Consider the following 24,812-nt stretch of genomic DNA (forward strand, 5'->3'; position numbering starts at 1 on the left):
GCAACCCACTCTAGTATTCTTGCCTAGGAAATCCCACGGACAGAGGAGCCTGGCAGGCTACAGTCCGTGGTGTTCCAAAGAGTGGGATGTAACTGAGAGATTAACACACACGTGTGTCTAACTCCTGCCACCCCCACTCTGGGAGTGCGCATTCCCCAGGCAGGTGCTGACTGGTGAGGGCCCTGAGGCCCAGCTTCAGCTGCTCCTTGTGGGGAGGGCTGTGGGGAGCCCTGCATGTGGGTTGCAGGCTGCCCCAGGGGCATGGAGCTGTGCAGGGCTGGCGCCACTGTCCCAGGACTGCTCATGACAGGTCCTGCTGTCTGAGGACACCCCTAAACTGCACCAGACCCAACCTTCCTAATCCCTCCCCTTCCCTGAGGTTCTAGATTTTTTCCATCCTCACTCAGTTCCAAAAAGGTTGTGATTCTCAGCTTCTGAAAGCTCTTGCCTCCCCATCACTTTTCTCTCTTTCTTTTTCTCTCTCTGCTCCTCCCTCATTCCCTTTCAGTCTAAGCATTCTAAGTGTCTCTGCTTGAGGTGACTGCGATTGACTTTAATGGCGATCCAGAAACACGGTTGGCACTGCCCCTTTCTCCAAGAGCTGGTGCTGCCGGCCAAAGGGAGGTGCGATGGGGCTGCCATTACCCCAGGTTCCCCCAGGACCTCTGGCCTGGAAGTGTCAAAGATGGTGATGAGTCGCCCTGGGGAACATCACAGCCTAAATGGCTCCTGTAGCCCATCTCCTGCTAGTTAATGGCCTTTGGGACAGCTCAGAGGGGAGGGGAGGGGAGGGGAGGCAGCTGGAGGCTGGGAGGGGGAATGCTGACAGTTTTCTTATCTGTGTGGTGTCAAGATTTCCGAGTGCTCCTCTTTTCACATTGGTAACAGGTGTTCTGCAAAAAAAAAAAAAAAAAAAAGCTCGCACCATCACACTGGGCTGGGAAACTAAGCCCAACCAAGCTCTGTGGATTTTCTTTCTGCAGGACTTATCAGAGCCTTTGATATGTCAATTCATATGGCCAAGTAGGACCTGCAGTGTTTCTCTAGCTTGGGAACTAGTGCTTCTTAGGGAGGAACTTCCCTGTTGCTCACATAGTGAAAAATCTGCTTGCAGTACAGGAGACCTGGGTTCGACCCCTGGGTCAGGAAGATCCTCTGGAGAAAGGAATGGCAACCCACTCCAGTGTTCTTGCCTGGAGAATCCCACGGACAGAGCAGCCTGATGGGCTACAGTCCATGGGCTTGCAAAGAGTCAGACATGACTAAGTGACTAAACACACACAGCTTCTTAGGAAGTGTTTGGCAAAGTTACCTCATGGTAAAGTCAGGGAGATAGTTCCAGAGAAGGGAAGGAAGGGGCTCTGGTGACCGTAATGGCTGAAATCACGGGCTTTGAGGTTTGGTGGACTAAAGTCTGAATCCTGGCTTGGCTACTTACTTCCCTGGGCATCACTTAGGCTTTTTGGATTTCCATTTCCTTTTTACGTTGGGGCAATAATAGTATTTGCTTTATAGAGTTAAGGTGGGATTGAACGACCATTTGTGAAAAGTGCCTTGCGCAGTTTTGGGCACCAAGTGAGTGATCGCTAAATGGGAACTGTCATCTCCTGCTCCCCTTCTTGGATTCCAGCTCCGTTTTGCTGTGCCAGCTAGACCTCTGTTTATTCCCACTCGCCGTCTGCTGTTCTGCCAGGCACTGCGAGGCTGGAGTGCAGGGCAGTCGGGGGAGGATGTGGAGGCTGAAGGCCAGTGTATGGTCCGGAATCCCACTGGGGTCTGGTGGGGGCACCTCCTTTGTTTGTCGAGTACATGGCGTTTCTAAGTTAGACCTTTACAGATATGGCACAAGGTTGGCATCCAGAGGGGAGCACCGGTGTATGCAGAGGTTTGGAGGAGGGAACACTCAAGCCCAGGCTCATCTCTCGTGATGGTGTGCTGGCCTCTGAGGCCTCTTGAGCAAACACTCTAATTGCAGATAAAGCAGGTAGCAGGGTGGGTGGCTCTGGATAACTGGCTCTCGGGGGAACTCGGCGTCCTCTCATCTGCGCAGGTGCCCCTCTCCTGCCCTTCCTCGGTCTCCCCCCAGGGCCAGGGCTCGTCTGGGCACGCGGAGGGAGCCGTGGCCCGGGGACCTGCTGGACAGAAGCCATGGGGCGGCGGGGCCCACGCTGGTGGGGCAGTGCTCCAGAACGTGGGACTCATCCTGGGCAGTGAGCCGGCAAGTCCTTGGCACCCACCGGCCTCCGGGAGGCAGGCAGCTAGCTTAATTTTTATTCTTTTTAATTGTAGAAAAATTCCTGAAACCTGAAGTCACTCTGTTTTCCCTGGCCAGGCCAGAACACCCTTCCTGGGGGGAGTTCTGTGTGGCCACCTAGCTTGGGCTTCAGTCTCCTAGTCTGTGACTGAGGGCGGGGAGAGACGGGCTCCATGTTTGCAAGCAGTGCCTCCTGGAGCCCCGGGCTCTGCTGAGGGGCTGGGGGCCCGGCTGAGAGTGAGGTGTGCTCGGGGGTCCCACCGGGGTCTGGTGGGGGTGCTGCCTTTGTTTGTCGGGTACATGGTGTTTCTAAGTTAGACTGCGTTTATGAGAGTTTGGAAAGGGCTGGTGGAGGGTCCTCTCAGCCCCCCACCCCACCCTCTCTGCTCTGCTCTAACGTCCCTCCTCGCTCCCCTACACACCCGCACACAAGAGCACGCACACCTCATGTGTCCTTCCCTCAAGGCCTTCATGCTCACCCACCCCTCCCTTGGCCAAACCCTTTTCTCCTAAGGCCCTCTGTCCAGGGCTGGGGGAGGGGGAGCCAGCATCTCCATGTTGTCCCCCGTCTGTTGTCCCCACCGCCCCCGACCCTGACCAGCAGCTGAAGATGAGGGCTGGAGCTGGGAAGCTGGGCTGGGTCTTCCCACTGCTGGCTCTCCCTGCAGGAGGGCAGGACTAGGCTCACACCTGGAGACCCACTGGGGCAGGGGCCCCCCTCCCCACACACACACCCCTGCTCCCAGCTGTGCTTAAAGGTCCCAGGCACCCTGATAAATGCTAGGTGAGCCACCCAGGACTGTGATTCATCCTCACCACCACTGAGGTGGAGACGAGACACCACGGGGGAGGCAAGCTGCCCTGGCTCCCGTCCAGAGCGAACCATTTACCACCCAAGTGATCTGGGGCCGGCCCCACCCACCTCTGACTCTGTAAGACAGGGCTCCTGGTGGCATCCCAGCCTTGTAAGCCAGTGGTTCTATGCCCGCAGAGTGTTGGTCAACGGGCTGCCTGGTCAGGCTGGACTCCCAAGCCCCACACCAGACCTGGAGCCTCTGCCCCTCACACGCCGTTATTGTTTAGTCACTCAGTGCAGCTCTTTTGTGACCCCACGGACTGTAGCCCACCAAGCTCCTCTGTCCCTGGGATTTCCCAGGGAAGAATACTAGGGTGGGCTGCCATTTCCTTCTCCAGGGAATCTTCCCAACTCAGGGATCCAACCCGAGGCTCCTGCCCCATCTTCTGCATGGCAGGTGGGTTCTTTACCGCTAAGCCCCTCACATATATTCCATCACAAAACGTTTATGCATCCCTGACAGTACCCTGCATGTATGTGTGCACGTGTTTTCATCCTAATGTTACTGCTCTCCTGGCAAAAAAAAAAAAAAAAAAAAGGAAAAAAAAATTGGGAAAAAAACCCATCAAGCTCATAGCAGCTACTGGGTAAAAATTCCCCGCTACTTCTGATTTGCTGAATGAAGAAAAAAATCTTTTGTGCTATTTTCAGAGATGCTGAATGTCAGTGTGGAGGATCTGTGATAATGCATTTCAGTGAACTTCCTGGGGTGTTTCTGACCCATCGTGGGTTTGGGCACCTCTGATGTGAACTCCTCGTGGCAAAGGTGGGCATATAGGGTTGAGCATAGGCTGTGGACTGCCCCCTACCCCACCACATCAGAACACAGAAGTTAATTCTGATGGCAGTTAGGGAAAGCTTCAAGGGGAGGGCGTGTCTTCACTGAGTTTAGAAAGATGAGTTGGGTCATGGAAAGAGGGAAGCGATCCAGACAGAGAGGCTAGTCGGGGGATGGATAAGCCTGCGGTCCACGCGTGTGTTACTGGCAGGAGAATGCCTGGGGGCCTAGGTCATCTTCCTGGGGAGGCGCCTGCCTGGGAAGGGTTAACCCCAGAGCCACCAAGGTCCTGTCCACTCAACTTCCACCTCTGTCCTCTGAGGAAATGGGTTTTCCAGGGGCCTGGACTGGGCCAGCAGTGACCCGTGGCTCTAAACGGATGGCAGAGGAAGTGAGTCAGGCCTCAGGGGAGAAAGTGAGCCATGAGTCCCCTGCCCATTACCCTCTCCCCCACCGTGAGGATGGGCAGGGCTGGGCCTGCACTGGAGCCGGGGCATCTCCTCCTGGGCCCAGCCAGCCCGAGGGATGGGCAGCCGGGAGTCTTAGCTTAGATGAGCCCTGGCCCCTCCGCTCTGCCTTGATCCTTGGGGACTCTGTGATGGTGGCCCTCATTGTGTCAAACTGGGCCAGATTGTTTTGTTCTCTGCGTGTGTTTACGGAAGGCCTGAGGTCAAGGGCAGCTGCTCTAGAAGGGGCTGGTGGGGGAGGGGCCTCTACTGGAGACTCGGCCCCCTAAATTCTCTCTCCCAGGCTGGAGTTATCTGCACAGCCTGTGGTCTTGGCTGCCACCCACCCACCATTTCTCTCTCCTTTTGTTTGGGGGTCTCCCCAAACCAGAGGAGCAAGAATCTCTAGAAACTATTGGCTCCAGCTCTCCAAGGAGTTCTCTAGAATGACACTGAGGTCCGTGTCTTAGCTCCACCGGTGGGGAAGCTTACAACATCCACTGCCCTAGTCTCAGTTTTCTGATCTGTAAAATGGCAAAACAGCAGGACCGGCCTCACAGGGTGGCTCTGAGGATCTCATGAGAGTGTAGATGGTGCCCCCGTCCAGCCCTCCTTTCCCTCAGAGGCTTCTGGGGACCGGCTCATGTCCGTGCTGTGAGGTGGGAAGTTTTCTGGGTGGGGTTTCAGTCTTCCCAGAAAGGAAATTTCATGCTCGAAGAATTTCCTGTTGAGGTGCTTTGGAAGTTGAGCTGGGGCCCACGAGGGGGTGACGTGGAGGGTGAGAGGGAAGATGTAGGAGTAGGGACCTGTGACGGGCCCAGGGGGCTGGGTGAGGGGCAGGCGTGAGCTGGTCAGGAAGGATACAGAGGTACTGAGCCAACACCTATGGCACCTGCCTTGTGCATATTCCTGCTCTAAATCCTCTATAGATACCAATTCATTCAGTTCTCACAATGACCTTTGAAATAGTCTTGATTTTTATACCTATTTACAGATGACAAAAGTGAGGCCCAGAGAAGGTGAGTAACTAGTCCAGAGACACATGGACATTGAGTAGAGGAATTGATATTTAAACCCAGTCTGGCTCCAGAGTCTACTCTACTAAGGATGGGTTAAAGGAAACCAGGCAGTCCCTCCCCCTCAAATTCCAAGAAACTCTATAAGGCTAGAGTTGTTCACCCTGGAGTGGCTGTTCAAGCAGCCAGGGTAGAGTGGGGATGACCAGGAATGTCAGAGCATGCCATTGACCCCTGTCTGTTGGAATCATGGCATTTCACAAATGCAGCCTCACTTGTATCCCTCTGGTGATGGGAACCTCATTCCCTCTTTCTGCTTTTTTGTTCTCAAAGAGATCAGCCCAGGAAGATAAATGAAAATGGATGACTCTGCCCTGTCCTAGGCACTGTTTACTGATAGTAGTAATTCACTTCTTTTTTTTTTTTTTTTTTGGTAACTCACTTTGAAAGTCAGTGGGCCAGAGAGATACTTGGATTCTAGCCAGCTCCATCCTTGCTTGCTGTGTAAGGTCAGGAAATCACTGGCCCTCTCTGGGCCTTGAATGCAAATGCCATAATGAAGAACTGGGGCCACATTTGCAAAGTGATCTGTGAACTCTGAGTTCACAGGTATAAAGCGAAAGTCAAATAGGGGTTAGGGAGTTGCCTGGAGGAGATGTGGTTTGTATTGGGGATCAGGTATAGACAGTGATAGGGACTGGCAGAAAGGAGGAGGAAAGAGAAGGGGTCCAGCAGAGGCATACTTCTGTCCCCAGATGCTGGGTTTCCTTCCACTGTTCTAGAGCGACAGTTTCAAAAGGAGTCCAAATGGGAGACACTGCTTTAGAAAGATCCTCGGTGTTCTCTTTACTTCAAGTAGTAAATCCTTCACTCCCCCTAAAAATAAAAAACAAAAACACCAAAACCCAAAAGGAACCAAAATGCTCAGAGAGGATGCAGAGTGAAACCTTAAAAATCACAATTTAGGAAATAGCAGCCATTCCCCCAAAGACTTCCACTTCCTTCTCTGGGGTCTTGCGATGTCACCAGGGCAGGGTGAGGAACCCAGCTGACCAACGATTAGACTGACCAGACCCAAGAAATTAGGGTTCCGTTACATATGTTGGGATACTGGAGACTGGCTTGAGGGGGCCAGGTCTGTTCAGTGAATTCCTGTCTGGGCCACCCCTTCATTTAATGCTGCCCTCAAATAATCCATCCAAAAGTCACTTCCTCCTGGAAGCCCTCCTGCGTTCCCCCAAATCAAAGTCCTCACATGCCCCATGGATGCCAGGCTTCCTTTTGTCTGGCTTATAGCAGATGACTGCATCTGTCACCACAGACATATGCAGCTCCCCACAGGATGAGGGTGTCTGTTCATGACTGCACCCAGCTCAGTCACTGGGCCAGATGGCCATGGGGTGGGCCAAGCCACCCAGCATCTCTCTGTGAGTACCAGGAACGGAGGTTCCCTGCCAGGCACTACAGTCCTGATCAGGCAGGAAAGCCCTTGGCCTCTGGAAAAATTAAATGGGCAAGCCATTTAATTCCTTGGATCTCAGGTTCCCTATCTGTGAAATGGGTCAAATGCTAGGGCCTATTTCACAGGGTTGGAATGAGGATTAGCATAGATGTAGGGGTGAGGAGGCTGGGTCAACACAGGCTGGCAGATAGTGGGTACTCAGCTAACAGAGGCTGGGGGAGTGACCCATTCTACACCAGGAGAGGGCTGAGGGGACCTGGATCCTCCCCAGCTTGGACCATACTGTTTCTCCCTGCCAAACTGGGACGTCCCTTTGCCTTTCCAGCTGCCTTGGGAGCTCCCCCTGGTGGCCATACCAGGAAGTGCCTCTCTCCTCCAGCCCCTGTAGAGGGCGCTGTGACCGCACTGATCCTTCACTCCAATACCCCTGCGGCCCGGCTGCCCAGTAACCTCTGTGAACACGGGCCTGTGCAGAGATGGATCAGGAGCTCCCTGTGGAGGAGGGGTGCACTGTCCTGTACCTTCCAGAGCTGGTAACAGGAGACCCTGGCTGGAGGCGGGAACCAAAGGAGTCGAGGACCGACTGTAGAGGGGGTTGAGGAAGACTTCCTGAAGAAGGTGTCCTCTGAACTGGGTCTTAGGGGTCATTATGGTGAGGTTCTTGGAGGAGAGCCCTGAGAACGTCCTTTTCCTTGCCTTCTGAAGGCCCGGAGGGGGCAGGGTGGGGTGGTTCCTAGTGATGCTACCCTGATTACCCCATCACTGCTGGGTTTGGAAGGGAGGTACGATTATTAGTCCTGTTTTCCCTGACTTACACAGGGTTATGCAGCAAGCCAGAGGTGGAGCTGGGACCTGAACTCAGTCACTGCCTTTTTTTTTTTTTTAATTTTAAAATTTATTTTATTGAAGAATAGTTGATTTACAACATTGTGTTAATTTCTTCTTATAGCAAAGTGATTCCGTTATACAGTACTTATATATTCTTTTCATATTCTTTTCCATTATGGTTGATCACAGGATATTGAATATAGTTCCCTGTGCTATACAGTGGGACCTTGCTTTTCATGCATTCTGTATGTAATAGTTTATATCAGCTCACCCCAAGCTCCCCGTCTATCCCTCCCCCACCCCCCTACTCTGGGCAATCACAAGTCTGTTCTCTATGTCTGTGAGTCTGCTTTTGCTTGTAGATGTGTTCACTGGTGTCTGTTCTCTATGTCTGTGAGTCTGGTTTTGCCTTGTAGATGTATTCACTGGTGTCATAGTGTAGATCTCACGTATAACTGATGTCATACTGTCCTGGACTTTCTGTGACTTGCTCCGCTTGGTATGATCATCTTTATTCCGTTCATGTTGCTGCAGGGAGCATGATTTCATTCTTTCTTACAGCCAAGTAGGATTTCACTGCATGTATGTACCACATCTTTACTCATTCTTCTGCTGATGGAAGAATAGGTTGTTTCCACGTTTTGGCTATTGTGAATGGTGCTGCTATGAACCTAGGGGTGCATATATCTTTTTGAATTATAGTTTTGTCCAGGCATATGCCCAGGAGTGGGATTGCTGGATTATATGACAACTCTGTTTTTAATTTTCTGAGGAACCTCCACACTGTTCTCCACAGTGGCTGCACCAGTTTACATTGCCACCAACAGTGTAGGAGGGTTCCCTTTTCTTCACACCTTGCCCAGGATTTGCTATTTGTAGGCTTTTTAATGATGGCCATTCTGATCTGTGTGAGACACCTCATTGTAGTTTTGACTTTCATTTCTCTAGTAATTAGCAATGCGGAGCATCTTTTCACATGCCTGTTGGTCATCTGTGTGTCTTCTTTCGGCCAGTGCCTCCTGATACTCCGCTCCTGGCAGCTCTGGGGGAGGTCCACGGACTATTTCCACACATGCCTCCCTGCCTCGCATCCCACTTCCATACTACCCTGGTTTGTCTCTTTGTAGGGCTGGCAATCACCCTGGGAATCAGGACCTCGGCTAACACTCCTGGCCTCTTTCAGGCAGTGATGTCTCAGGTGCCCTGGGGGAGGAAGATGACTGCCCAGGTGCTGCTGCAGATGCCATTGTTCCTGCTGGGTCTCTTCCTGGTTCCAGGTAGGTTTTCCTGAAGGTGCCTTGGGACTTCTGTTAAAATGCCATCCTTGTGTTAAGGACTAGCACATCCACTAACCCCTTTGGGCAGGCACACGCCTGCAAATACAGCATAGCAAGTAGACAGTACCTTGGAAAAAAGATAGAGTCTCCCCTTCATCCTGTCAAGTGCAGCCCCCCCCCCCCCCCCCCGCTGCCCAGTACACAGCTTGGGGTGGGTTTTGGCCCCACCCACCCCTGCAGCCAGAGCACCCTTGTGCAGTGCACAGCCTGCGCCGCTGTCTGTAGCAGGCATGGCCTCGTGAAATATTTTATTGCTATTTAAAATATTATTTTACCTTTGAAAGTTTTTTCTTTTCTTTCTTTCTTTCTTTTTTTTTTTTTAACTGATTTTGAGTTTGTTCTTTTCCTGTTTTTAAGCCAACCATCTTGGAGCAGGGTAGATTCATATTTTTAGAGACCCTTTGAAGTAGGTCCTTGGAATGTGTGTGGGTCCCAGGCACCAGGTTGCTGCGTTCTGGGCCCAGGGCCTGCCTCCAGCCCAGAGTCTCACCTGCAGTCTCTGCCCCCTCAGGTGCCTGTGGCGGGGGCCCCCGGGAAGACTTCCGCTTCTGCGGCCAGCGGAACCAGACGCAGAACAGCAGCCTCCATTATAAGCAGGCGACCCAGCTCCACATCTCCATCAGGAACTCGGAGGAGGCCCTCGCCATCCACGCCCCCTTCCCTGGAGTCCGCCCGGCTTCTTGGCCATTCCCTCACCGCATGGGCCTCTACCACTTCTGCCTCTACTGGAACCGCCACGCAGGGAGATTGCATCTCCGCTACGGCAGGAAAGACTTCTTGCTGAGTGACCAAGCCCTTGATCTCCTGTGCTTCCGGCATCAGGAGGAGACCCTGGCCCCGGGGCCCCCACTGTTTGCCACCTCAGTCAGCTCCTGGTGGAGCCCCCAGAACACGAGTCTGCCCAGTGCGGCCAGCTTCATCTTCTCCTTCCACAGTAAGGCGACTTCCAGACAGCAGGACGGGTTTGGTCCAAGGCCTGGAAACTGGAAAAGCAAAGTGCACGGGGGCTGGGGGCAGGGGGCTTAAAGCGGGCTGGGCTGCCTGTCATGTCATGGAGTTGGGGGGGCTCTGTTCACAGGCAGTGGGGACTCAGGGAAGGTGTCTGAGGAGTGGAAGAGTGTGATGCAAGGTGTGTTCGTGGGAAGACAGGGGTGAGGGAGGAGGGGTGAAGTCCCACCCTGCGACTGCAGTGTAGGTCCAGGTAAAGGAAGACAAGAGATGAACAGGGTGGGAGCAGAGAGAACGAAGAGACGGAACTAGAGGTCAGGAGCCGGAGGAAAAATTCTGCTTCGTTAGCCTCATCTAGACTGTTTATCCCCATTTCACAGAAGAGAAACTGAGGCTCAGAGAGGCACAAAGTTGCAAGAGTAACGAGTAAGAGAGGGAGCCAGATTTGAACCCACCAGCTGATTGGCTTGGGGCCGGGGACAGGAAGAGAGGTCAAAGGTCAGGAAGTGGCAAGGCTAGAGGCCAACAGTGAGGTGTGCAGGCTGAGTCTTCTGGCTGAGATGTGACAGGTGTGGCCTGGCCACTGCCTTCTATTCAGTGCAGAGTGGAGGCAGGGAGGAGGGGCTGACCAGAAGGAGCTGGAGGCTTTACCTGGGGTCCAGGATTTCCCTGATTCTGGTTCCTTTCAGGCAGCTCCAGTTTGGGGCAGGGGTCCCAAGAGAGGGGGCACAGGGCTTTGAATATGTTAGCATCTCCAGGCCCATGGAAATGCTAAGGGGTGGTTGGGGGTGGGGTGGGGAGAGGGATGGAGGGGCCAGAGCTGGGGCAGGTGGGGGCAGGTAGATGGGGGTCCCCGCCCCAGGCCCGGATTCTGCCCCAACCTGGGAGGGTTTAGGGCAAAGTCAGGAACAGCTGTAAATTGGCCTCCTGCAGAGGAGATCTGGCCTGGTCTTACTTGGTCTGTAGAGTTTTCGGAAAACATGAGCCAGAGTTTTCAAATGACTGAAAAATCAGGCTTTCTGCCTTAAAAATTCAGATGTGACCACAGGGCCTGCCTTATTTGACGGCATAGGGCCTGCCCTCTCCCGCTATGTCCCTATTTCCATCTGCCGACTTCATCAGAGCTCCGTCTGACCCCTGGAGATGCCTGAGTCTGCAGCCCTTGGGTGCAGGGCAGCCCGGGTGGAGGCCCTGAAGCCACCACAGAAGCCCCCCACCTCCCAGCTCCTCCTGAAGGAGGCCTGGCTGGTCCTGGGGAACTGGCCCTCCCAGCTCCCTCTGTGTGGTCAGAAGGATGCCTGGGGTAGGGGTAAGGGTGGTTTAGCCCACTCTCCTGGGGCTGGAGTTTCTGGGAGCTCCGTATGACAGAGCCCCGTCTGGCTGGCTACCTCTCTGAGTGACCTGGGGGAGTCTACCCCGCTACCTGGAGCCTCAGTTTCCTGTTCTGTAAAATGGGGACAGAAGCTGTCAGAGTCACCGGGGGAGTAATTGAGAGTGTGATGAGTGTGGCCTGAGTGTGGAACCTCATTCAATAGCCTTTGGTGAGTCTGTCCATCCCTCTCCCCCAGATCCCCCCAACAAGGCCTCCCACAATGCCTCGGTGGACGTATGTGAGCTGAAAAGGGACCTCCAGCGGCTCAGCCAGTTTCTGAAGCATCCCCAGAAGACCTCAAGGAGGCCCCCCTTCACCCCCATGGGCCAGTAAGTGTGGGTCTGCAGAGTATAGGGGTAAGGAGGAGGCTCCTCCAGACCCGGGCAAGGCAGAGATTTGGAGTGGGAGACCGTGGCGACCTCCCCTTGGTCTCCATCTCGATTCGGTCCCACAGGCCAAGCCCCGTCTCCTGCCTGAGTCAGAAAAAAAGTCTCTCTTACCAGCACCCAAGCCCTCCTCTCCACCAATAAGGAAAAAGGATTGACCCATTTTACAGCTCAGCAGACTGAGGCTGACTGCTGGGTAGGGCTGCCCAGCAGCACAAAGTGGGTCGGTCCAGGCAGAACTGGACCCAGAGCCTGGTGGCTGAGTCTGAGGATAGGACCCCACCCCACTCCTTTCCTGTTTGCGCTGAGGCCCCAGTTTCCTCCGCGTCACCCCCGCAGGTCATTCTGTTGGGCCCCACACTCTTTCCTGTGTATCGGCCTGAGTCGCCTCTCTGCTCTCTCCATCTTCCTGCCTGCTGAACTACCTGGATCCACCCCTCACCCCCAGCAGTCATCTCCTCCTCTCTCCCCTGTGCTTCCAGGCAGCTGCAGAGCCTAGAGTCGAAGCTGGCCTCTGTGAACTTCACAGGGGACGCTGTGTCCTTCGAGGAGGAGCGGGTCAACGCCACAGTGTGGAAGCTCCAGCCCGCCTTCAGCCCGCAGGACCTGCACATCCATTCCCGGCGGGAGGTCAGGGGTCAGGATTGGTAGCCAAGGCAGGAAGCAGATGTAGAGGCTGCAAGCGCTCTCTCCCCACACCCCCCTACCCCCCCACCTTTCCCCTCACCCCCCTACCCTTCCCCTCACCCCCCGACCCTTCATATCCCCCAGCACACCAAGGGGCTATAGGCAGGGTCAGTGTCTGACACCCAGACACCAGAATAAACATGATTCTCCCAGGCCCTTATCCCCTGGGCTCTAACCACAAGACTCCCTAGCCAGCACTGGTGCCAAGGAAAGGAGGAGTGAGCAGGGTTGTTGTGAGTCTGGCCTGGCTTTGTGAAGGAGGTAGGCTTAGAGATGGCAGCGTGCAGGAAGGCATATGCTGGGGGGACATGGCGGGGACCTGGAGGTCCACTTCTGGCTGAGCCCCAGCGGGTCCTCTGGTCTGCAGGAGGAGCAGAGCGAGATCCTGGAGTACTCGGTGCTGCTGCCCGGCGTGCTCTTCCAGAAGACCAAGGGCAAGAGGCAGGAAGCTGAGAAGAGACTCCTCTTGGTGGACTTCAGCAGCCAAGCTCTGTTCCAGGTACGGGGTGGTTGTCCTTGTGCCCTCCCTTGGGGAAAGCAGCTTCTGTCTGACAGAGAGATGGAAGGTAGGCATGGAAGGTAGTCCTCTCCTCCAAAAGTCTTTGTAAAGTCAGAAATCAGATGGCAACGTGCATGACATTTAGAGCTGCTGCTGCTGCTGCTGCTGCTGCTGCTGCTAAGTCACGTCAGTCGTGTTTGACTCTGTGCAACCCCATTGACTGCAGCCCAACAGGCTCCTCTGTCCCTGGGATTCTCTAGGCAAGAGTACTGGAGTGGGTTGCCATGCTGGGAAAGGTCTAAATGGTGTTATTCTTACTGTGGTATAAATGACTACCCATGCAAGAACTGCTTCCTGAGGGAGACTCAAAATCTGGGAGCAGTGTACTGGGCAGAGACAAGAGTGTACTCTTCTTCTCAGTCCTGAGCCCTCTCCCTCCCCTCTCCTCCATACCCCATATATCTAGGACAAGAATTCTAGCCAGGTCTTGGGAGAGAAGGTCTTGGGTATTGTTGTGCAGAACACCAAAGTAGCCAACCTCTCGGAGCCCGTGGTGCTCACCTTCCAGCACCAGCCACAGCCGGTGAGTGTGAGCCAAGCAATCCAGGGGACAAGGGTCCCTGTTTGCCCATGTGCTCCCATCCCTCCTCTTTTCTGAAAGAAAACTGATTGACTGGCTGAGGGCCCTGGCCAGTCAGGTCAAAACAGAGTGGAGCCCTGGCACTGGCTCCCTCAGCCCGGCGGGGAAGGAGCAGACTGCCACAGGCACCGCCCCCCTTCTTTCTTGTCCCTACAGAAGAACGTGACTCTGCAGTGTGTATTCTGGGTTGAAGACCTGACATGTGAGTGTGGAGGGGGCTCTGAGCTGGGCAGGGACCTGGAGGCAGGTAGTGGGGGGTCCTAGAGGGTGAGGTACATGGAGTTAATCAAAGAGGGCTTCCTGGAGGAAGGTGGCTTTGAAGAAAGAGTGATGGCAGGTTAGGGACCTGCTGAGGGAAGCAAAAGCTCAGAAGGGGGATGCAGTCATGCATTTGTGGGGTACTAGGGATGACAGTGGGGGTGCTGAGCTTGGTCTCAGAGCCTCATGCTGGCCCTTCCTCAGCGAGCAGCCCGGGGAGCTGGAGCGATGCGGGGTGTGAGACCATCAGGAGAGAGACACAGACGTCCTGCCGCTGCAACCACCTGACCTACTTTGCAGTGCTGATGGTACATGACCCCCTCCTGCCCCATTGCCGCTGCTTCTCACACATACGGCATTCATTCCTCACAAGCCTCAAGCTGACTCCTGTTGTTGTCCCATTTTATCGATAAGGAAACTGCGGCTCAGAGAGGTTAGGCAATTTACTCAAGGTCACACAGCTAGTAGTAAGTAAAAGGTCTCTGAAGTCCTTGCTCTTTATCCCCCAATTTGGGTGCCTGATACAAACGCGGGTTCCTGGTCCTAACCTGGATTCTGATTCTAAAGGGCTGGGGTGGGGGCAGGACTGTGTTTCTATAGAACCTTCCAGGGGATGCTGAGGCCCAATGCAGAGACCTTGTGGTGGACTTCAGTACCTCCCCCAAGATCTCTGTGTCCTACATTCATTCTCCCAGAATTTTAGGACCCAGCATCCGAGGGACCAGAGTGGTCCTCTGGTATTCTCTGGGTATCGGGAGCTCACTCACTCCCAGGAGACTTATTTCTGGGTTGAATGTTCTAGAAACATAGTTAGTGCCAGGACAGAAAAGGGGTTCTCTGGTGGAGGCCACTGGACCTTGGTGGGGACGGGGATCCATATGAGAATGTGGTAAAAACTGCACTCATGGGACCCCACTCTGCTCCGCTGGGGGGGCAAGAGTGGCTCACAGATGCTCAAGGTCCTCCAGGGACTAGGGTTAGCCCCCCTTGTGGGCACAGCCTCAGCACAGAGGCCAACCCCGACCTGCCCTGTGGTGCAGGTTGCCTCCGTGGAGGTGGACGCCGTGCACAAGCACTACCTGAGTCTCCTCTCCTACGTGGGCTGCGTCCTCTCCGCCCTGGCCTGCGTCCTCACCATTGCCGCCTACCTCTGCTCCAGGTAGGGCCTGGGGCTGAGAGGGAAAGGGGAAGACAGGAGAGCCTCCATTCCCGGCCCCCGAGCTGGGACTACACAGTCAGGGAGACCCACCCTGGAGACAGGCCTGACTGACCCTGACGTGTGTGTGTGTGTGTGTGTGTGTGTGTGTGTGTGTGTGTGTGGTTTGTGGGAACCCTGGGAGGTTCAGCTGACCTTCCCTCCTCAGATCTGTGATGTTTGGGTAACATCGCACTGACAGCTTATGTTAGCTGCCAATATTTAAAATCAGGCGAGTTGACGTAAGAATCTAGATGCCTGTCTTTGAAGGACCAGATGTGATTCCACTGGGCGCATACAGTGATATGATGATGCTGGTGATGATAATGGTGAACAATTACATCAAGCTTCCCACATGCCACACCCTGTTCTTTTTTTTTTTTTTGAGCATATAGAATACATTCCTTTATTTTAAAAATCCCATTGTTTCCCTCTATTTTAAATGCATTTCAATACTTTATTTGCTTAAAGGCTACTCAAAGATTTGCAAATTTTTTTAGTGCAATTTTTTTTATTTATTTTAATTGGAGGCTAATTACTTTACAATATTGTAGTGATTTTTGCCATACATTGACATGAATCAGCCATGGGCACACCCTGTTCTGAGTGCTTTATATACATGAACTAGGTTCATCCTCACAAGGGTCCTGTGAAAGAGTGCTCAGAGAGGGTAAGTGACCTGACTGAGATCACACAGCACGGAAGTGGCAAAAGCAGGCTTGAACTGAAGCTGGCAGGCTCCAGGCCCACAAGGCCCATTACTGAGCTGTCTGGCAGTGGCCTCTGTGGACAGGCAGAGCCTCCAGGGTTCTCCCCAGCCCGCATTCCCTAGTGTCTGTTTTGAGGCCCGGCCTCCTGGTTCCATGGAGGAACCTGTCACCCTAGTCGTTTGGGTGCCTGAGGAGAGAAGAGGTCACCTCTAGCAGAGTGAAGAATGCCTCCCCCACCCTCAGACAAGCTTGTGTGTTGGGTCTGGATTGTCAGAGCTGGCTTGGCCTAAACTGGAGTCCGCCTGCAGTTGGGGCCTGGAGCCACTGCGGTAGAGGAGAGACAGCCTCGGTTCTGGAGTGGCACTGGGAGTGTGCTCACTGTCCTCGTGGGGAGGAGGGGAGGGTGCAGCCATGGGCAGGCATGGTCACAGATGCGCACGCTGTGGGCTGGAGTCAGTGTTGAAGAGAGACGGCTGGCAGGCTTAGTGGAGGGCCAGGAGTGGGGGCACAAGCCCCCCAGCACTTACCCACTGATCACAAAAGAGCCCCTGAACACAGGGACGGGAACCCTTCGGGACTGAGCATCTTATCTGTGCTGGGTGCTTTATTTCAGTGTAACCCTCATCGCACCCTTGAGGGGGGCCAGTCCTCCCACTTCACAGATGAGTAAACTGAGGGTGAGGGGGTGGGGCCAGCCAATTGTGGTGCCTTGTGTTAGGGGCACGGCAGGCATGGAAATCCCGGATGGCAGGTGTTCTTCTGCACCCTCTGGGACAGGCAGTGGGTGGTGCCAGGCAGGGCACACTGGGGGCAGAAAGGCTGACAGTGCCCTGGACCACATAGTATCTCGGGATGGGGGCAGGGCAGGCACACACACAGACTCAAGGGCACAGGCGCACACAGCCTGTGCTCAGAGAGGTACAGTTGTGCAGACAGACATGGAACATGGGTGGCGTGGATTCTCCAAAACAGCAAAAATTCTGGTCTTTCCCTTCTGACTTTGGGAGCATCTGGTTGATGGTCGTGTCTGTGTTGACTGGAGCATCTATGCCTAGCTGAGGCTGCTGTTCAATGCACACACAGTGCCTGAGCCTGTGGGTGCTGGATACAGGGTAGGTGCAGAGGGACAGGTGGGCAAGAGCCTGGCTGCAGCCACAAGAGTAGGATAGGAAGCGTGTGTGTGTGTGTGTGTGTGTGTGTGTGTGTGTGTGTATAGTCTGGGAAGGCTGCCTGGAGAAGGAGGGGTGGGCTGCGCCTTCCCACACTGACCACCAGAGTGAGCCTGTCTGCCCACCCCCAACCTGTGCAGGAGGAAGTCTAGGGATTACACCATCAAGGTGCACATGAATCTGCTGTTGGCCGTCTTCCTGCTGGACGTGAGCTTCCTGCTCAGTGAGCCGGTGGCCTTGGCAGGCTCTGAGGCTGCCTGCCGTGCCAGCGCCATCTTCCTGCACTTCTCTTTGCTCGCCTGCCTCTCCTGGATGGGCCTCGAGGGCTACAACCTCTACCGACTTGTGGTCGAGGTCTTCGGCACCTATGTCCCAGGCTACCTGCTCAAGCTGAGCATCGTGGGCTGGGGTAAGTTAGTGGAGGGGGTTTGTGGGTTCCCCCTAGACTGGCCTCTTCCTCTTGGCCTTTGACAAAAGGTGGGCACTTTGTCCCACTTCTCCACCTACGATTATTCCCTCACTGCTTCCTTCAATCACCCATCCTCAGGGGTTCTTTACCTTGGCTGGATCAAGGTCCTCTTTAGGAGGATGAGGTGATGAGCCCTGTCTCCAGTAAATGCTTACATATTCTCTTCATCTCTATTTTACAGGTAGGGTTTGCAGACAGAGCCGCCATGTGCGGATGTGCAGGTTGGGCACTGCTCAAAGGTGCCCAGTCGTGGATGAGTGGGGCTGTAATCCAGCCCCACATAATGCATCTAGGCTGATGGTGGCCCAGACTGTGCATCCCGATGAACCTCAGATAACAGATTCCCAATGGCTCTGGCGTTTGTTCTTAGCCAATAGCAACCCAGTCCACCTACAGCTCGACCTCTCTTTTGTCAGACCCAAGGCCTAGAGGCACACACCACAAGTCCTTTTGATCACTGCACAGGCCCATCGACCTCCACATGTCCCTGATCCCAGCTGCTCCTCCCATATTTTTCATTTGGCTCCTTTTTGGTTCTCATCATTGATCTATATGAAATTCCTTCAGAGTTGGCTGTTCGTCAAAATCCAGGTGTTTAATGGTGGGCACCCCCTTCCAGGGAGCTCTCAGTCTCCACCTCATGGACAGAGTCAAGGCCCAGAATAGACATCCCACTGGAGCATAACTCTAGATGTCCCCCATTGAGCTGTCCTCCACCCCACCAATGTCTGTTTCTTCCCTTTCTCTTGTGACATCCAGCCCCCCAGCAGGGACCTGCTGGCCCTTTCCCTCAGGGCCTTCCAGGATGGCGAGGGGGCAGGGGTTAGGTTAGGGGAGATAGGCCCCCCTTTGGGAAACCAGGAGCTTCCCTTCATAGCTCAGTTGGTAAAAAATCTGCCTGCAATGCAGAAGACCCAGGTTCAATCTCTGGGTCAGGAAGATCCCCTGGAGAAGGAAATGGCAACCCACTCCAGTATTCTTGCCTGGGAAATCCCATGGACAGAAGAGCCTGGCAGGCTACAGTCTGTGGGGTCACAAGAGTTGGACACGACTTGGGAAAGCAGAACTGGAATAGAGAAGGAGGGTCCAAGCTTGGAGGACTTGCCCCAGGTGGAGCTGGCTGGGCTCTGGGAGCACAGGTCTCAGAGGGCACATGAGAGGAGGAGGGCTCACCAGAGGGAAGGGAAGGGCAGACCTGGGAAGGTGGGAGACGGAGCTCCCTGCGTTGCTGTCCACAGGCTTCCCCGCTTTCCTGGTGATGCTGGTGGCGCTGGTGGACGTGAACAACTATGGTCACATCATCCTTGCTGTGCACAAGACCCCTGAGAGCGTCATCTACCCTTCCATGTGAGTGGCTGTGCAGTGGGGGCAGGAGTGTGGTCCTCATGGCGCAGAAGTCAGAGCAGCCTGGGCCCAGGTCGCACTGACCAGGAGACTCTCGGGTGACGGGTGCTGGAGGTACTGGCCTGGCCTTGGCTGGAGCTCTGGGCTAAGAGTGATGCTTCTCTCCAGGAGGGTGAGGACAGGCCTGGATCTGCCACTCACTTGCCAGATAACTTTGCGCAGGTCCTGGCCCCCCTCTGGGCCTCAGTTTCCCAGCTTGTGTGTGGCGTCTGAGCTGGAGCAGATGAACCTCTAGCATGTTCCTTTGCTGCACACTTCTATCTCCCTCCCCATGGAAAGATGGAAAGACTGAGACCCAGAGAAGGCAGGGATCCACACCACCCCACTCAAAAGTACCCAACCAGGAGATGAATGGGCCTGAAATCCAGTCCTACATTCAGCTAATTCACCCAGGCTGGTGGTGGCCTGGCCTGTGAGTCCCTCGGAACCTAGAGTAGAATCCAGAGCTCCCGAGCCCTAGGCTAGGAAGGAATCCTTTCCATTCCTTCAGTGTTTTAAAAATTTCAGTTTTTTGCATCATAATCTTGTGATTTTTGCCTTACCTGTATCATCTGTATTATTATTGTTTGATTTTTTTCTTTAAATCTTCTGGCTTGTTAAAAGTATTTTTTAAGTCATATTACACATAAATGGGAAATAAGCATTACTTGTCATAAATAGTGAAAAGTCATGAAAGGAACAAGATAACCCTGCTACTAAATTCTTGATGAAAGTGGTGATCCTAAGTCTGACTCTTTTTGAAAAGGGAGACTAGCAAGTGTTAAAAGTGTTAAAAACACATTAGCTCCAAACTGAGCCTTTCTCTTGACTGTAGAGAAGGAATATAGGATAGTTGGAAGAAGAGTGACTTTTTGGCCCTTGAATCAGTCGTGTCTAAAGTAACTGCCCTGTAACTGGGGCTCACCATGGTGCTTGCCCACGGCCCAGGAAGCACCATGTGAGCCCGGCCTTGCCCTGAGCCTTTGTACGCTTGCCCACAGGTGCTGGATCCGGGACTCCTTGGTCAGCCATGTCACCAACCTGGGCCTCTTCAGCCTGGTGTTTCTGTTCAACACGGCCATGCTGGGCACCATGGTGGTGCAGATCCTGCGGCTGCGCCCACATGCCCAGAAGTGGCCCCACGTGCTGACCCTGCTGGGCCTCAGTCTGGTCCTTGGCCTGCCCTGGGCCTTGGTCTTCTTCTCCTTTGCTTCTGGCACCTTCCAGCTTGTCGTCCTCTACTTCTTCAGCATCATCACCTCCTTCCAAGGTAGGTGTGGAGAAGACCCCAGACCCTGGCCCAGGAAGGGTGCCCATACATAGAGAACAGGCCACGGATGAGATGACCCGCATGACCTGAAGCCTCCCCTTCTCTGGGCCTCAACCTTCCCGTTCATAAAGTGGGGTCCTCTGGGCCACAGATGACAAGTCTGTTTGTACAGTAGGTGCTGATGAGTACCTACTCTGTGTAGACTCTATGTTAAGCCCTGGTTCCAGCTGTGAACTAGCCAGGCAAGAGCCTTGCTCCGCAGAGCTCATCTCTAGTGGGGAAGACCAAGTGTGGCCCCGAAGACCGAGGGCCACAGGCATCAAACGGCATCTGGGAGAGGAAGGAAGTAATAGTGGGCAAGGTGATAGACAGTCTGAGCCTGCTGGGGGACACTTGGAGGGGGAGGCCCCTCCGTTTAGGAGACATCCGGAGGCAACAGAAGGATCCAGCCATGGATCCAGGGTAGCCTTCACTTCACCTCCCTCACGCCCCACCCCCGTTGCACGGGGACCCCATGGAGGCCTCGCCTTCCCTGTTTTCCTGCCCAAGTCCTCCTCCTGCCCAGCACGGTGAAAAACAAAGGTGGATCTCTCCACCCACGGAGAGATCAAGGGTCCCATTACTCCAAGGATGTTTCTCGGACCAGCAGCAGCAGCAGCATCAGGAGCTTACTGCAGACGCCGCCTCTGGCCCGCCCCAGGCCTGCTGAGTCAGAGTGCTCCTTGTTATAGATGCCCAGGTGCTCCTTAGAGGCTGAGGAGATCTGCTCTAGGGCTGGAGCACTCCAGGCAGAGGGAGAAGCGTGAGCAAAGGTCCTGAGGCCAGAAGTAGGGTGTATGTTGAAGGAACCCTGAGGAGGAGCTGCATAAGGGGTAGTGAGCTTGGCGGGAAACGGGGAGGAGGTGAGGGGGAGGAGCAGAGGGGCTGGATCGTGGGGCCCTGGCTTGATGCCATGAGGGTCTGTTCCTGCTCTACCTGCACCCCTCTGCCCTCACCCCCCAACATCACACACACACACACACACACACCTTTGTTTTTCACTATGTTGGGTAGGGAGGAGGGCTTGGGCAGGAAAACAGGGAAAGCAAAGTCTTCATGGAGCTCCCGTGCAATGGTGTGAGGGAGGTAAGCATTTGTTTTCTTCTCTGTGAAGTGAAGGGGACTCTGTAAGGATGCTGATCAATTCACGCATTTACTGAGCTATTGCTTAATCACAGTAGTATTATTTGGGGAGAAATAACATCACCTGGTACTTAAGCAGTGGCTCCAGAGCCTGACCACTGCTGCTGGACTCCTGGCTCAGCCAAGCCCCTTATCTCCCTGGGCCTCAGTCTCCCTGTTTGTAAAACAGAATGGTAATAACGAGGCCTGGTCTCAAGGGACCTGGAGAGACTAAAGTGAGATGATACACAGAGTGTTGCCCAGTGCCTGGCGCAGAGTCAGTACTCCTGGGATTGAGTCTGTGAGGGGAGTGTGGGCAGACATGGGTCAGAGTGGAAGGGAGTGGTATTGGGGGGGCTGCCCCCAGCCTCTGAGCCCTGTACCCCCTTGCTGCCCACAGGCTTCCTCATTTTCCTCTGGTACTGGTCCATGCGCCTGCAGGCCCAGGGTGGGCCCTCCCCTCTGAAGAGCAACTCGGACAGTGCCAGGCTCCCCATCAGCTCGGGCAGCACCTCGTCCAGCCGCATCTAGGCCGCCAGCGCACCCTGCCAGTGTGAAGAAGCAGAGTCACCTGTCTTTCTTCACTGCTGCCTGTGGCCCCTGGAGCCAGGCCTGGCCCTTGGTGGGCCAGCTGAAGACTTGAGAAGGCCCTAGGACCTTGGAGGGATGGGGCTGTTGCCATGGCAGCCAGAAATTCCCAGGCTGGGCCTTCTGACTACTTGCCTCTTGGGTCCATCTCAGGGGGCCCAGAAGTGGGACTGAAGTCTGGTCTTAATGCACCACCACTGGACCGGCCCTTGTAGCTGGGGGTTGGAAGTCTGCGGGACTTGAACCTGGGAGGCTGGCGGCCCCCTTGGTCCTGTGCCCTCGCCCTGTCTCTGGTGATCACCACGAGGGTACTCTGTAGCCCCAGGCATTTTAACCTAAGGATGGCACGCAGGGAAAATGAGTCGAGGCAGAGCTTTGAGCCAGACCCCCAGAAGAGCACAGCTTCCCTACCTCTGAGCCCAGGGCCCTCCCCCTTTGTCAGCCTCCCCAGCCTTCCCTCTCCCTTCCTGCTCCTCCCTTCCTCTCCTAGGACCTCCCTAGCCTTCCACTCACAGCCCCAGGGGCCCTGATTCCAACCCTGGACTTTGGGCAGTGGTTCCCAAGAGCTGCCTGGTGCCTGCTGTAAACCTTTATTTACTGTGTGGGCCTTTGCCTGCCCCTGACTCAGGCTTAGTAGAAACATTTCTGGGCTGGGCTAGGTTCATCTTTCCATCTGGGCCTCTCCAACGCTGCATCACCCTTGCTCACCACTGCCAAGCCCACACCTCACAGGGACCCACAGCTTCTCCCGAAGCCCTCTTGCCTCGCGAACTATGGGACATCGCAGTCAAAAATCCACCGTAGCCCTCCAAAGACTGAGACACGCCTCCCCTGATGATGCTGGTAGAGCCTGATGTGCCCCTTAGCGCCCCCTGCAGGCAGTTTTGATCACACCGCAGCCACTCACAGTTAATTCTGTTGGACACGAACGGCCAGACCAGCTCGTTCCCCGTTGTGAGTTCTCAGTCTAGTGTGGGAACCATGCACAAACACGAGAACTCTTAGAGCTGCAGGCACAGGGTTGGGGGAGCCATCACTCCTCGCTGGGATTCCAGGAAGACTTCCTGCAGGAGAGCAACATTTGACCTGGCTCTCAGACTCAAAGATGGGGAGGATTTCCTTTGTAATTACCAGTCCATTTGTCTTTTGATATTAAAAAGAAGTATGTGTTCATCGTAGAGAATTTGGAAGCTGTAGAAGAGTGCGCAGAAGGAAATAAAAGTCAGTTGTTGTCACCTAACCAACAAATGCAAACATTTTGGGGCGTTTCCTCCTGAACTTTGTTCTGTGCTTCTAGTAAGAGTCACTGATGGGGATGGGGCAGGGAGCACAATAGAGAAATGTGAACAAGAGAAGACGGCATGCGTAAAAGAAATCTACTAGAAATGTTATCAGGGCAAGGGGGAGGAGAAATGGCAACTGGGTGTCAGCACTGGGGAGGCAGTGGCAAGTGGTGGGGTCAGTGGGGAACTGAAGGTTACGAGCCTCACGCTGAGGGTGCAGCTGCTACTCAGCTCGAGCCAATCACCACCTTGCAAGAATGAGGGCCCATGTAGCCAGACCACACTGCCTTTTATGAGGAGAAATCCAGATTGTGCTGGTGTAAAATCCCCTGATTTAAAAAACGTGACTAGGGACTTCCCTGGTGGTCCAGTGGCTAAGGCTCTGCACTCCCAGTGCAGGGGACCCAGGTTTGATCCCTGGTCAGGGAACTAGACCCCATGTGCCTCAACTGAAAAAATCCCCCATGCTGCTACTAAAGATGCCACTTGCCACAACGATCAAAGATCGTCGATCAAAGATCAAAACCTGCGTGCAGCAACTAAGACTTGGTGCAGCCACATAATTAAATAAAAATAATAAATATGAAAAAAAAAAAAACCTTAGCTAATCCAAAATATTCACTGGTCAAAGAAATCACATTTGAGGGCTGAATTCAACCCTTGGCTGGTTACGGGACATATGTAACCAGTTTACTGACCGGTGTGCGGTGGGTGGGCTGCAGGAATAAACTGATTGGATAAACTGAATTATCCAATAAATTGAATAAACTGATTCTCTCCCATCACTGCCTTCTACCTTGTCCCGTCAAGTCTCCCCTCTCTGTCTTGTGACACAGGTGAGGCAGGTCAAATAGCTTCTCATCCCCCCTTCAGTTTCTGGAAGCAATCTTGTTTGATCACGGCTCTTTGTGTCTAAAGGTCCAGTATAGCTCCAGTCCTGGCCCGCATCTGAGCTTTCCATCCTCCCTCCTGTCCTGGCTGCTCCAGGAGGAACATGGGCTTGGGAAACAGGCACGGTCTCCAGAGATGGACAGGAAGTGGGGTGAAGGGCCCTGGCACCCAGGGATGGGCCGGCAGTGATGTCACAGGCTTGAATGTGGGATATTTGGGGACCTGCCCAGACCCACTTCCATCGGCCCCTGCCTCTGCCCTTCTCCAAGTGGTGGGCTCCTCTTGTGCCCCAGCCCCTGAAGGCAGAGGACAGACCTCCTCCCCCACTCTGTTGTCCCGACTGCACATCTGGGTGGGATGCACGGAGATCGGGGCCATCTCCCCTTCGTGGACCTCTCTGGGGGTCTCTCAGACCAACATTACTTGGCTAGACCTTAGGAAACACCTCCAGCCATCCTCAGGGAGGGCAGGAAGGGTGACCCAGCCCCTTCCCCCAGGCCGATAGCACTCCCCTCAAACAAATCCTCCCACTCCAAAGGACTCTCTTGAGCACCTAGTGTCTGTTTCCAGGGCCAGCTCAGGTAGCGGGTCCAGGTTTCTGGTCGGATCTCATCCTCTCGTGACAGCCCTGAACGGGCCATCTGATGGCTCTGCAGTACTCCTCAACCCAGATGGTTCTTGATCACACTTATCTCTGGGCTGTGGGACTTTGGACAATCGGACCTCTGGTCCCACCAGGCTTGTTTCCCCCTTTGTGTGGGAAATGGGCTGGCAAGCCAGGAGGTGAGTTGGCTGGGCCTGTCCAGAGTACCGGAGGCCTCGAACCAGGAGACTCCAAACCTGGAGCCATTTGGACAAGCTGAGGATAGGAGACGGTTGAAGCGGGGAGGTGTTCCTGGGAATCCCCAGGGCTCTGAGTGGCTCCA

At 54.4% G+C, this 24,812-nt stretch overlaps 1 protein-coding gene and 1 non-coding gene across 9 annotated transcripts in view; both read left to right on the forward strand.

The window, feature by feature from the left end:
- ADGRG1 (adhesion G protein-coupled receptor G1) overlaps positions 1 to 22,966 on the forward strand; it is a 44,549-nt gene extending 21,583 nt beyond the window's left edge. For 5 of the 8 annotated variants that reach the window (XM_042231703.2, XM_042231704.2, XM_042231702.2 and 2 more), the window contains exons 2-14: positions 8,824 to 8,917; positions 9,489 to 9,911; positions 11,494 to 11,626; positions 12,166 to 12,313; positions 12,738 to 12,869; positions 13,336 to 13,452; positions 13,666 to 13,711; positions 13,972 to 14,075; positions 14,808 to 14,926; positions 16,982 to 17,250; positions 18,549 to 18,657; positions 19,695 to 19,963; positions 21,525 to 22,966. In XM_042231703.2, the coding sequence (XP_042087637.1) occupies positions 8,830 to 8,917; positions 9,489 to 9,911; positions 11,494 to 11,626; positions 12,166 to 12,313; positions 12,738 to 12,869; positions 13,336 to 13,452; positions 13,666 to 13,711; positions 13,972 to 14,075; positions 14,808 to 14,926; positions 16,982 to 17,250; positions 18,549 to 18,657; positions 19,695 to 19,963; positions 21,525 to 21,655 (2,088 nt within the window). In that variant the 5' untranslated portion in view covers positions 8,824 to 8,829 and the 3' untranslated portion in view covers positions 21,656 to 22,966. Of the gene's footprint in view, positions 1 to 8,767; positions 8,918 to 9,488; positions 9,912 to 11,493; positions 11,627 to 12,165; positions 12,314 to 12,737; positions 12,870 to 13,335; positions 13,453 to 13,665; positions 13,712 to 13,971; positions 14,076 to 14,807; positions 14,927 to 16,981; positions 17,251 to 18,548; positions 18,658 to 19,694; positions 19,964 to 21,524 lie in introns of all 8 variants that reach the window. The other 3 variants (XM_042231707.2, XM_042231706.2, XM_042231709.2) reach the window with 1 other exon arrangement.
- A 385-nt stretch (positions 22,967 to 23,351) lies between these two features.
- Positions 23,352 to 23,424, forward strand: TRNAG-CCC (transfer RNA glycine (anticodon CCC)). Its single transcript has one exon. It is a non-coding gene; the product is annotated as a tRNA-Gly (tRNA).
- The last annotated feature ends 1,388 nt before the right edge of the window (positions 23,425 to 24,812 follow it).

Source organism: Ovis aries, chromosome 14, assembly GCF_016772045.2.
Source record: "Ovis aries strain OAR_USU_Benz2616 breed Rambouillet chromosome 14, ARS-UI_Ramb_v3.0, whole genome shotgun sequence".
Lineage (NCBI taxonomy): Eukaryota > Metazoa > Chordata > Mammalia > Artiodactyla > Bovidae > Ovis > Ovis aries.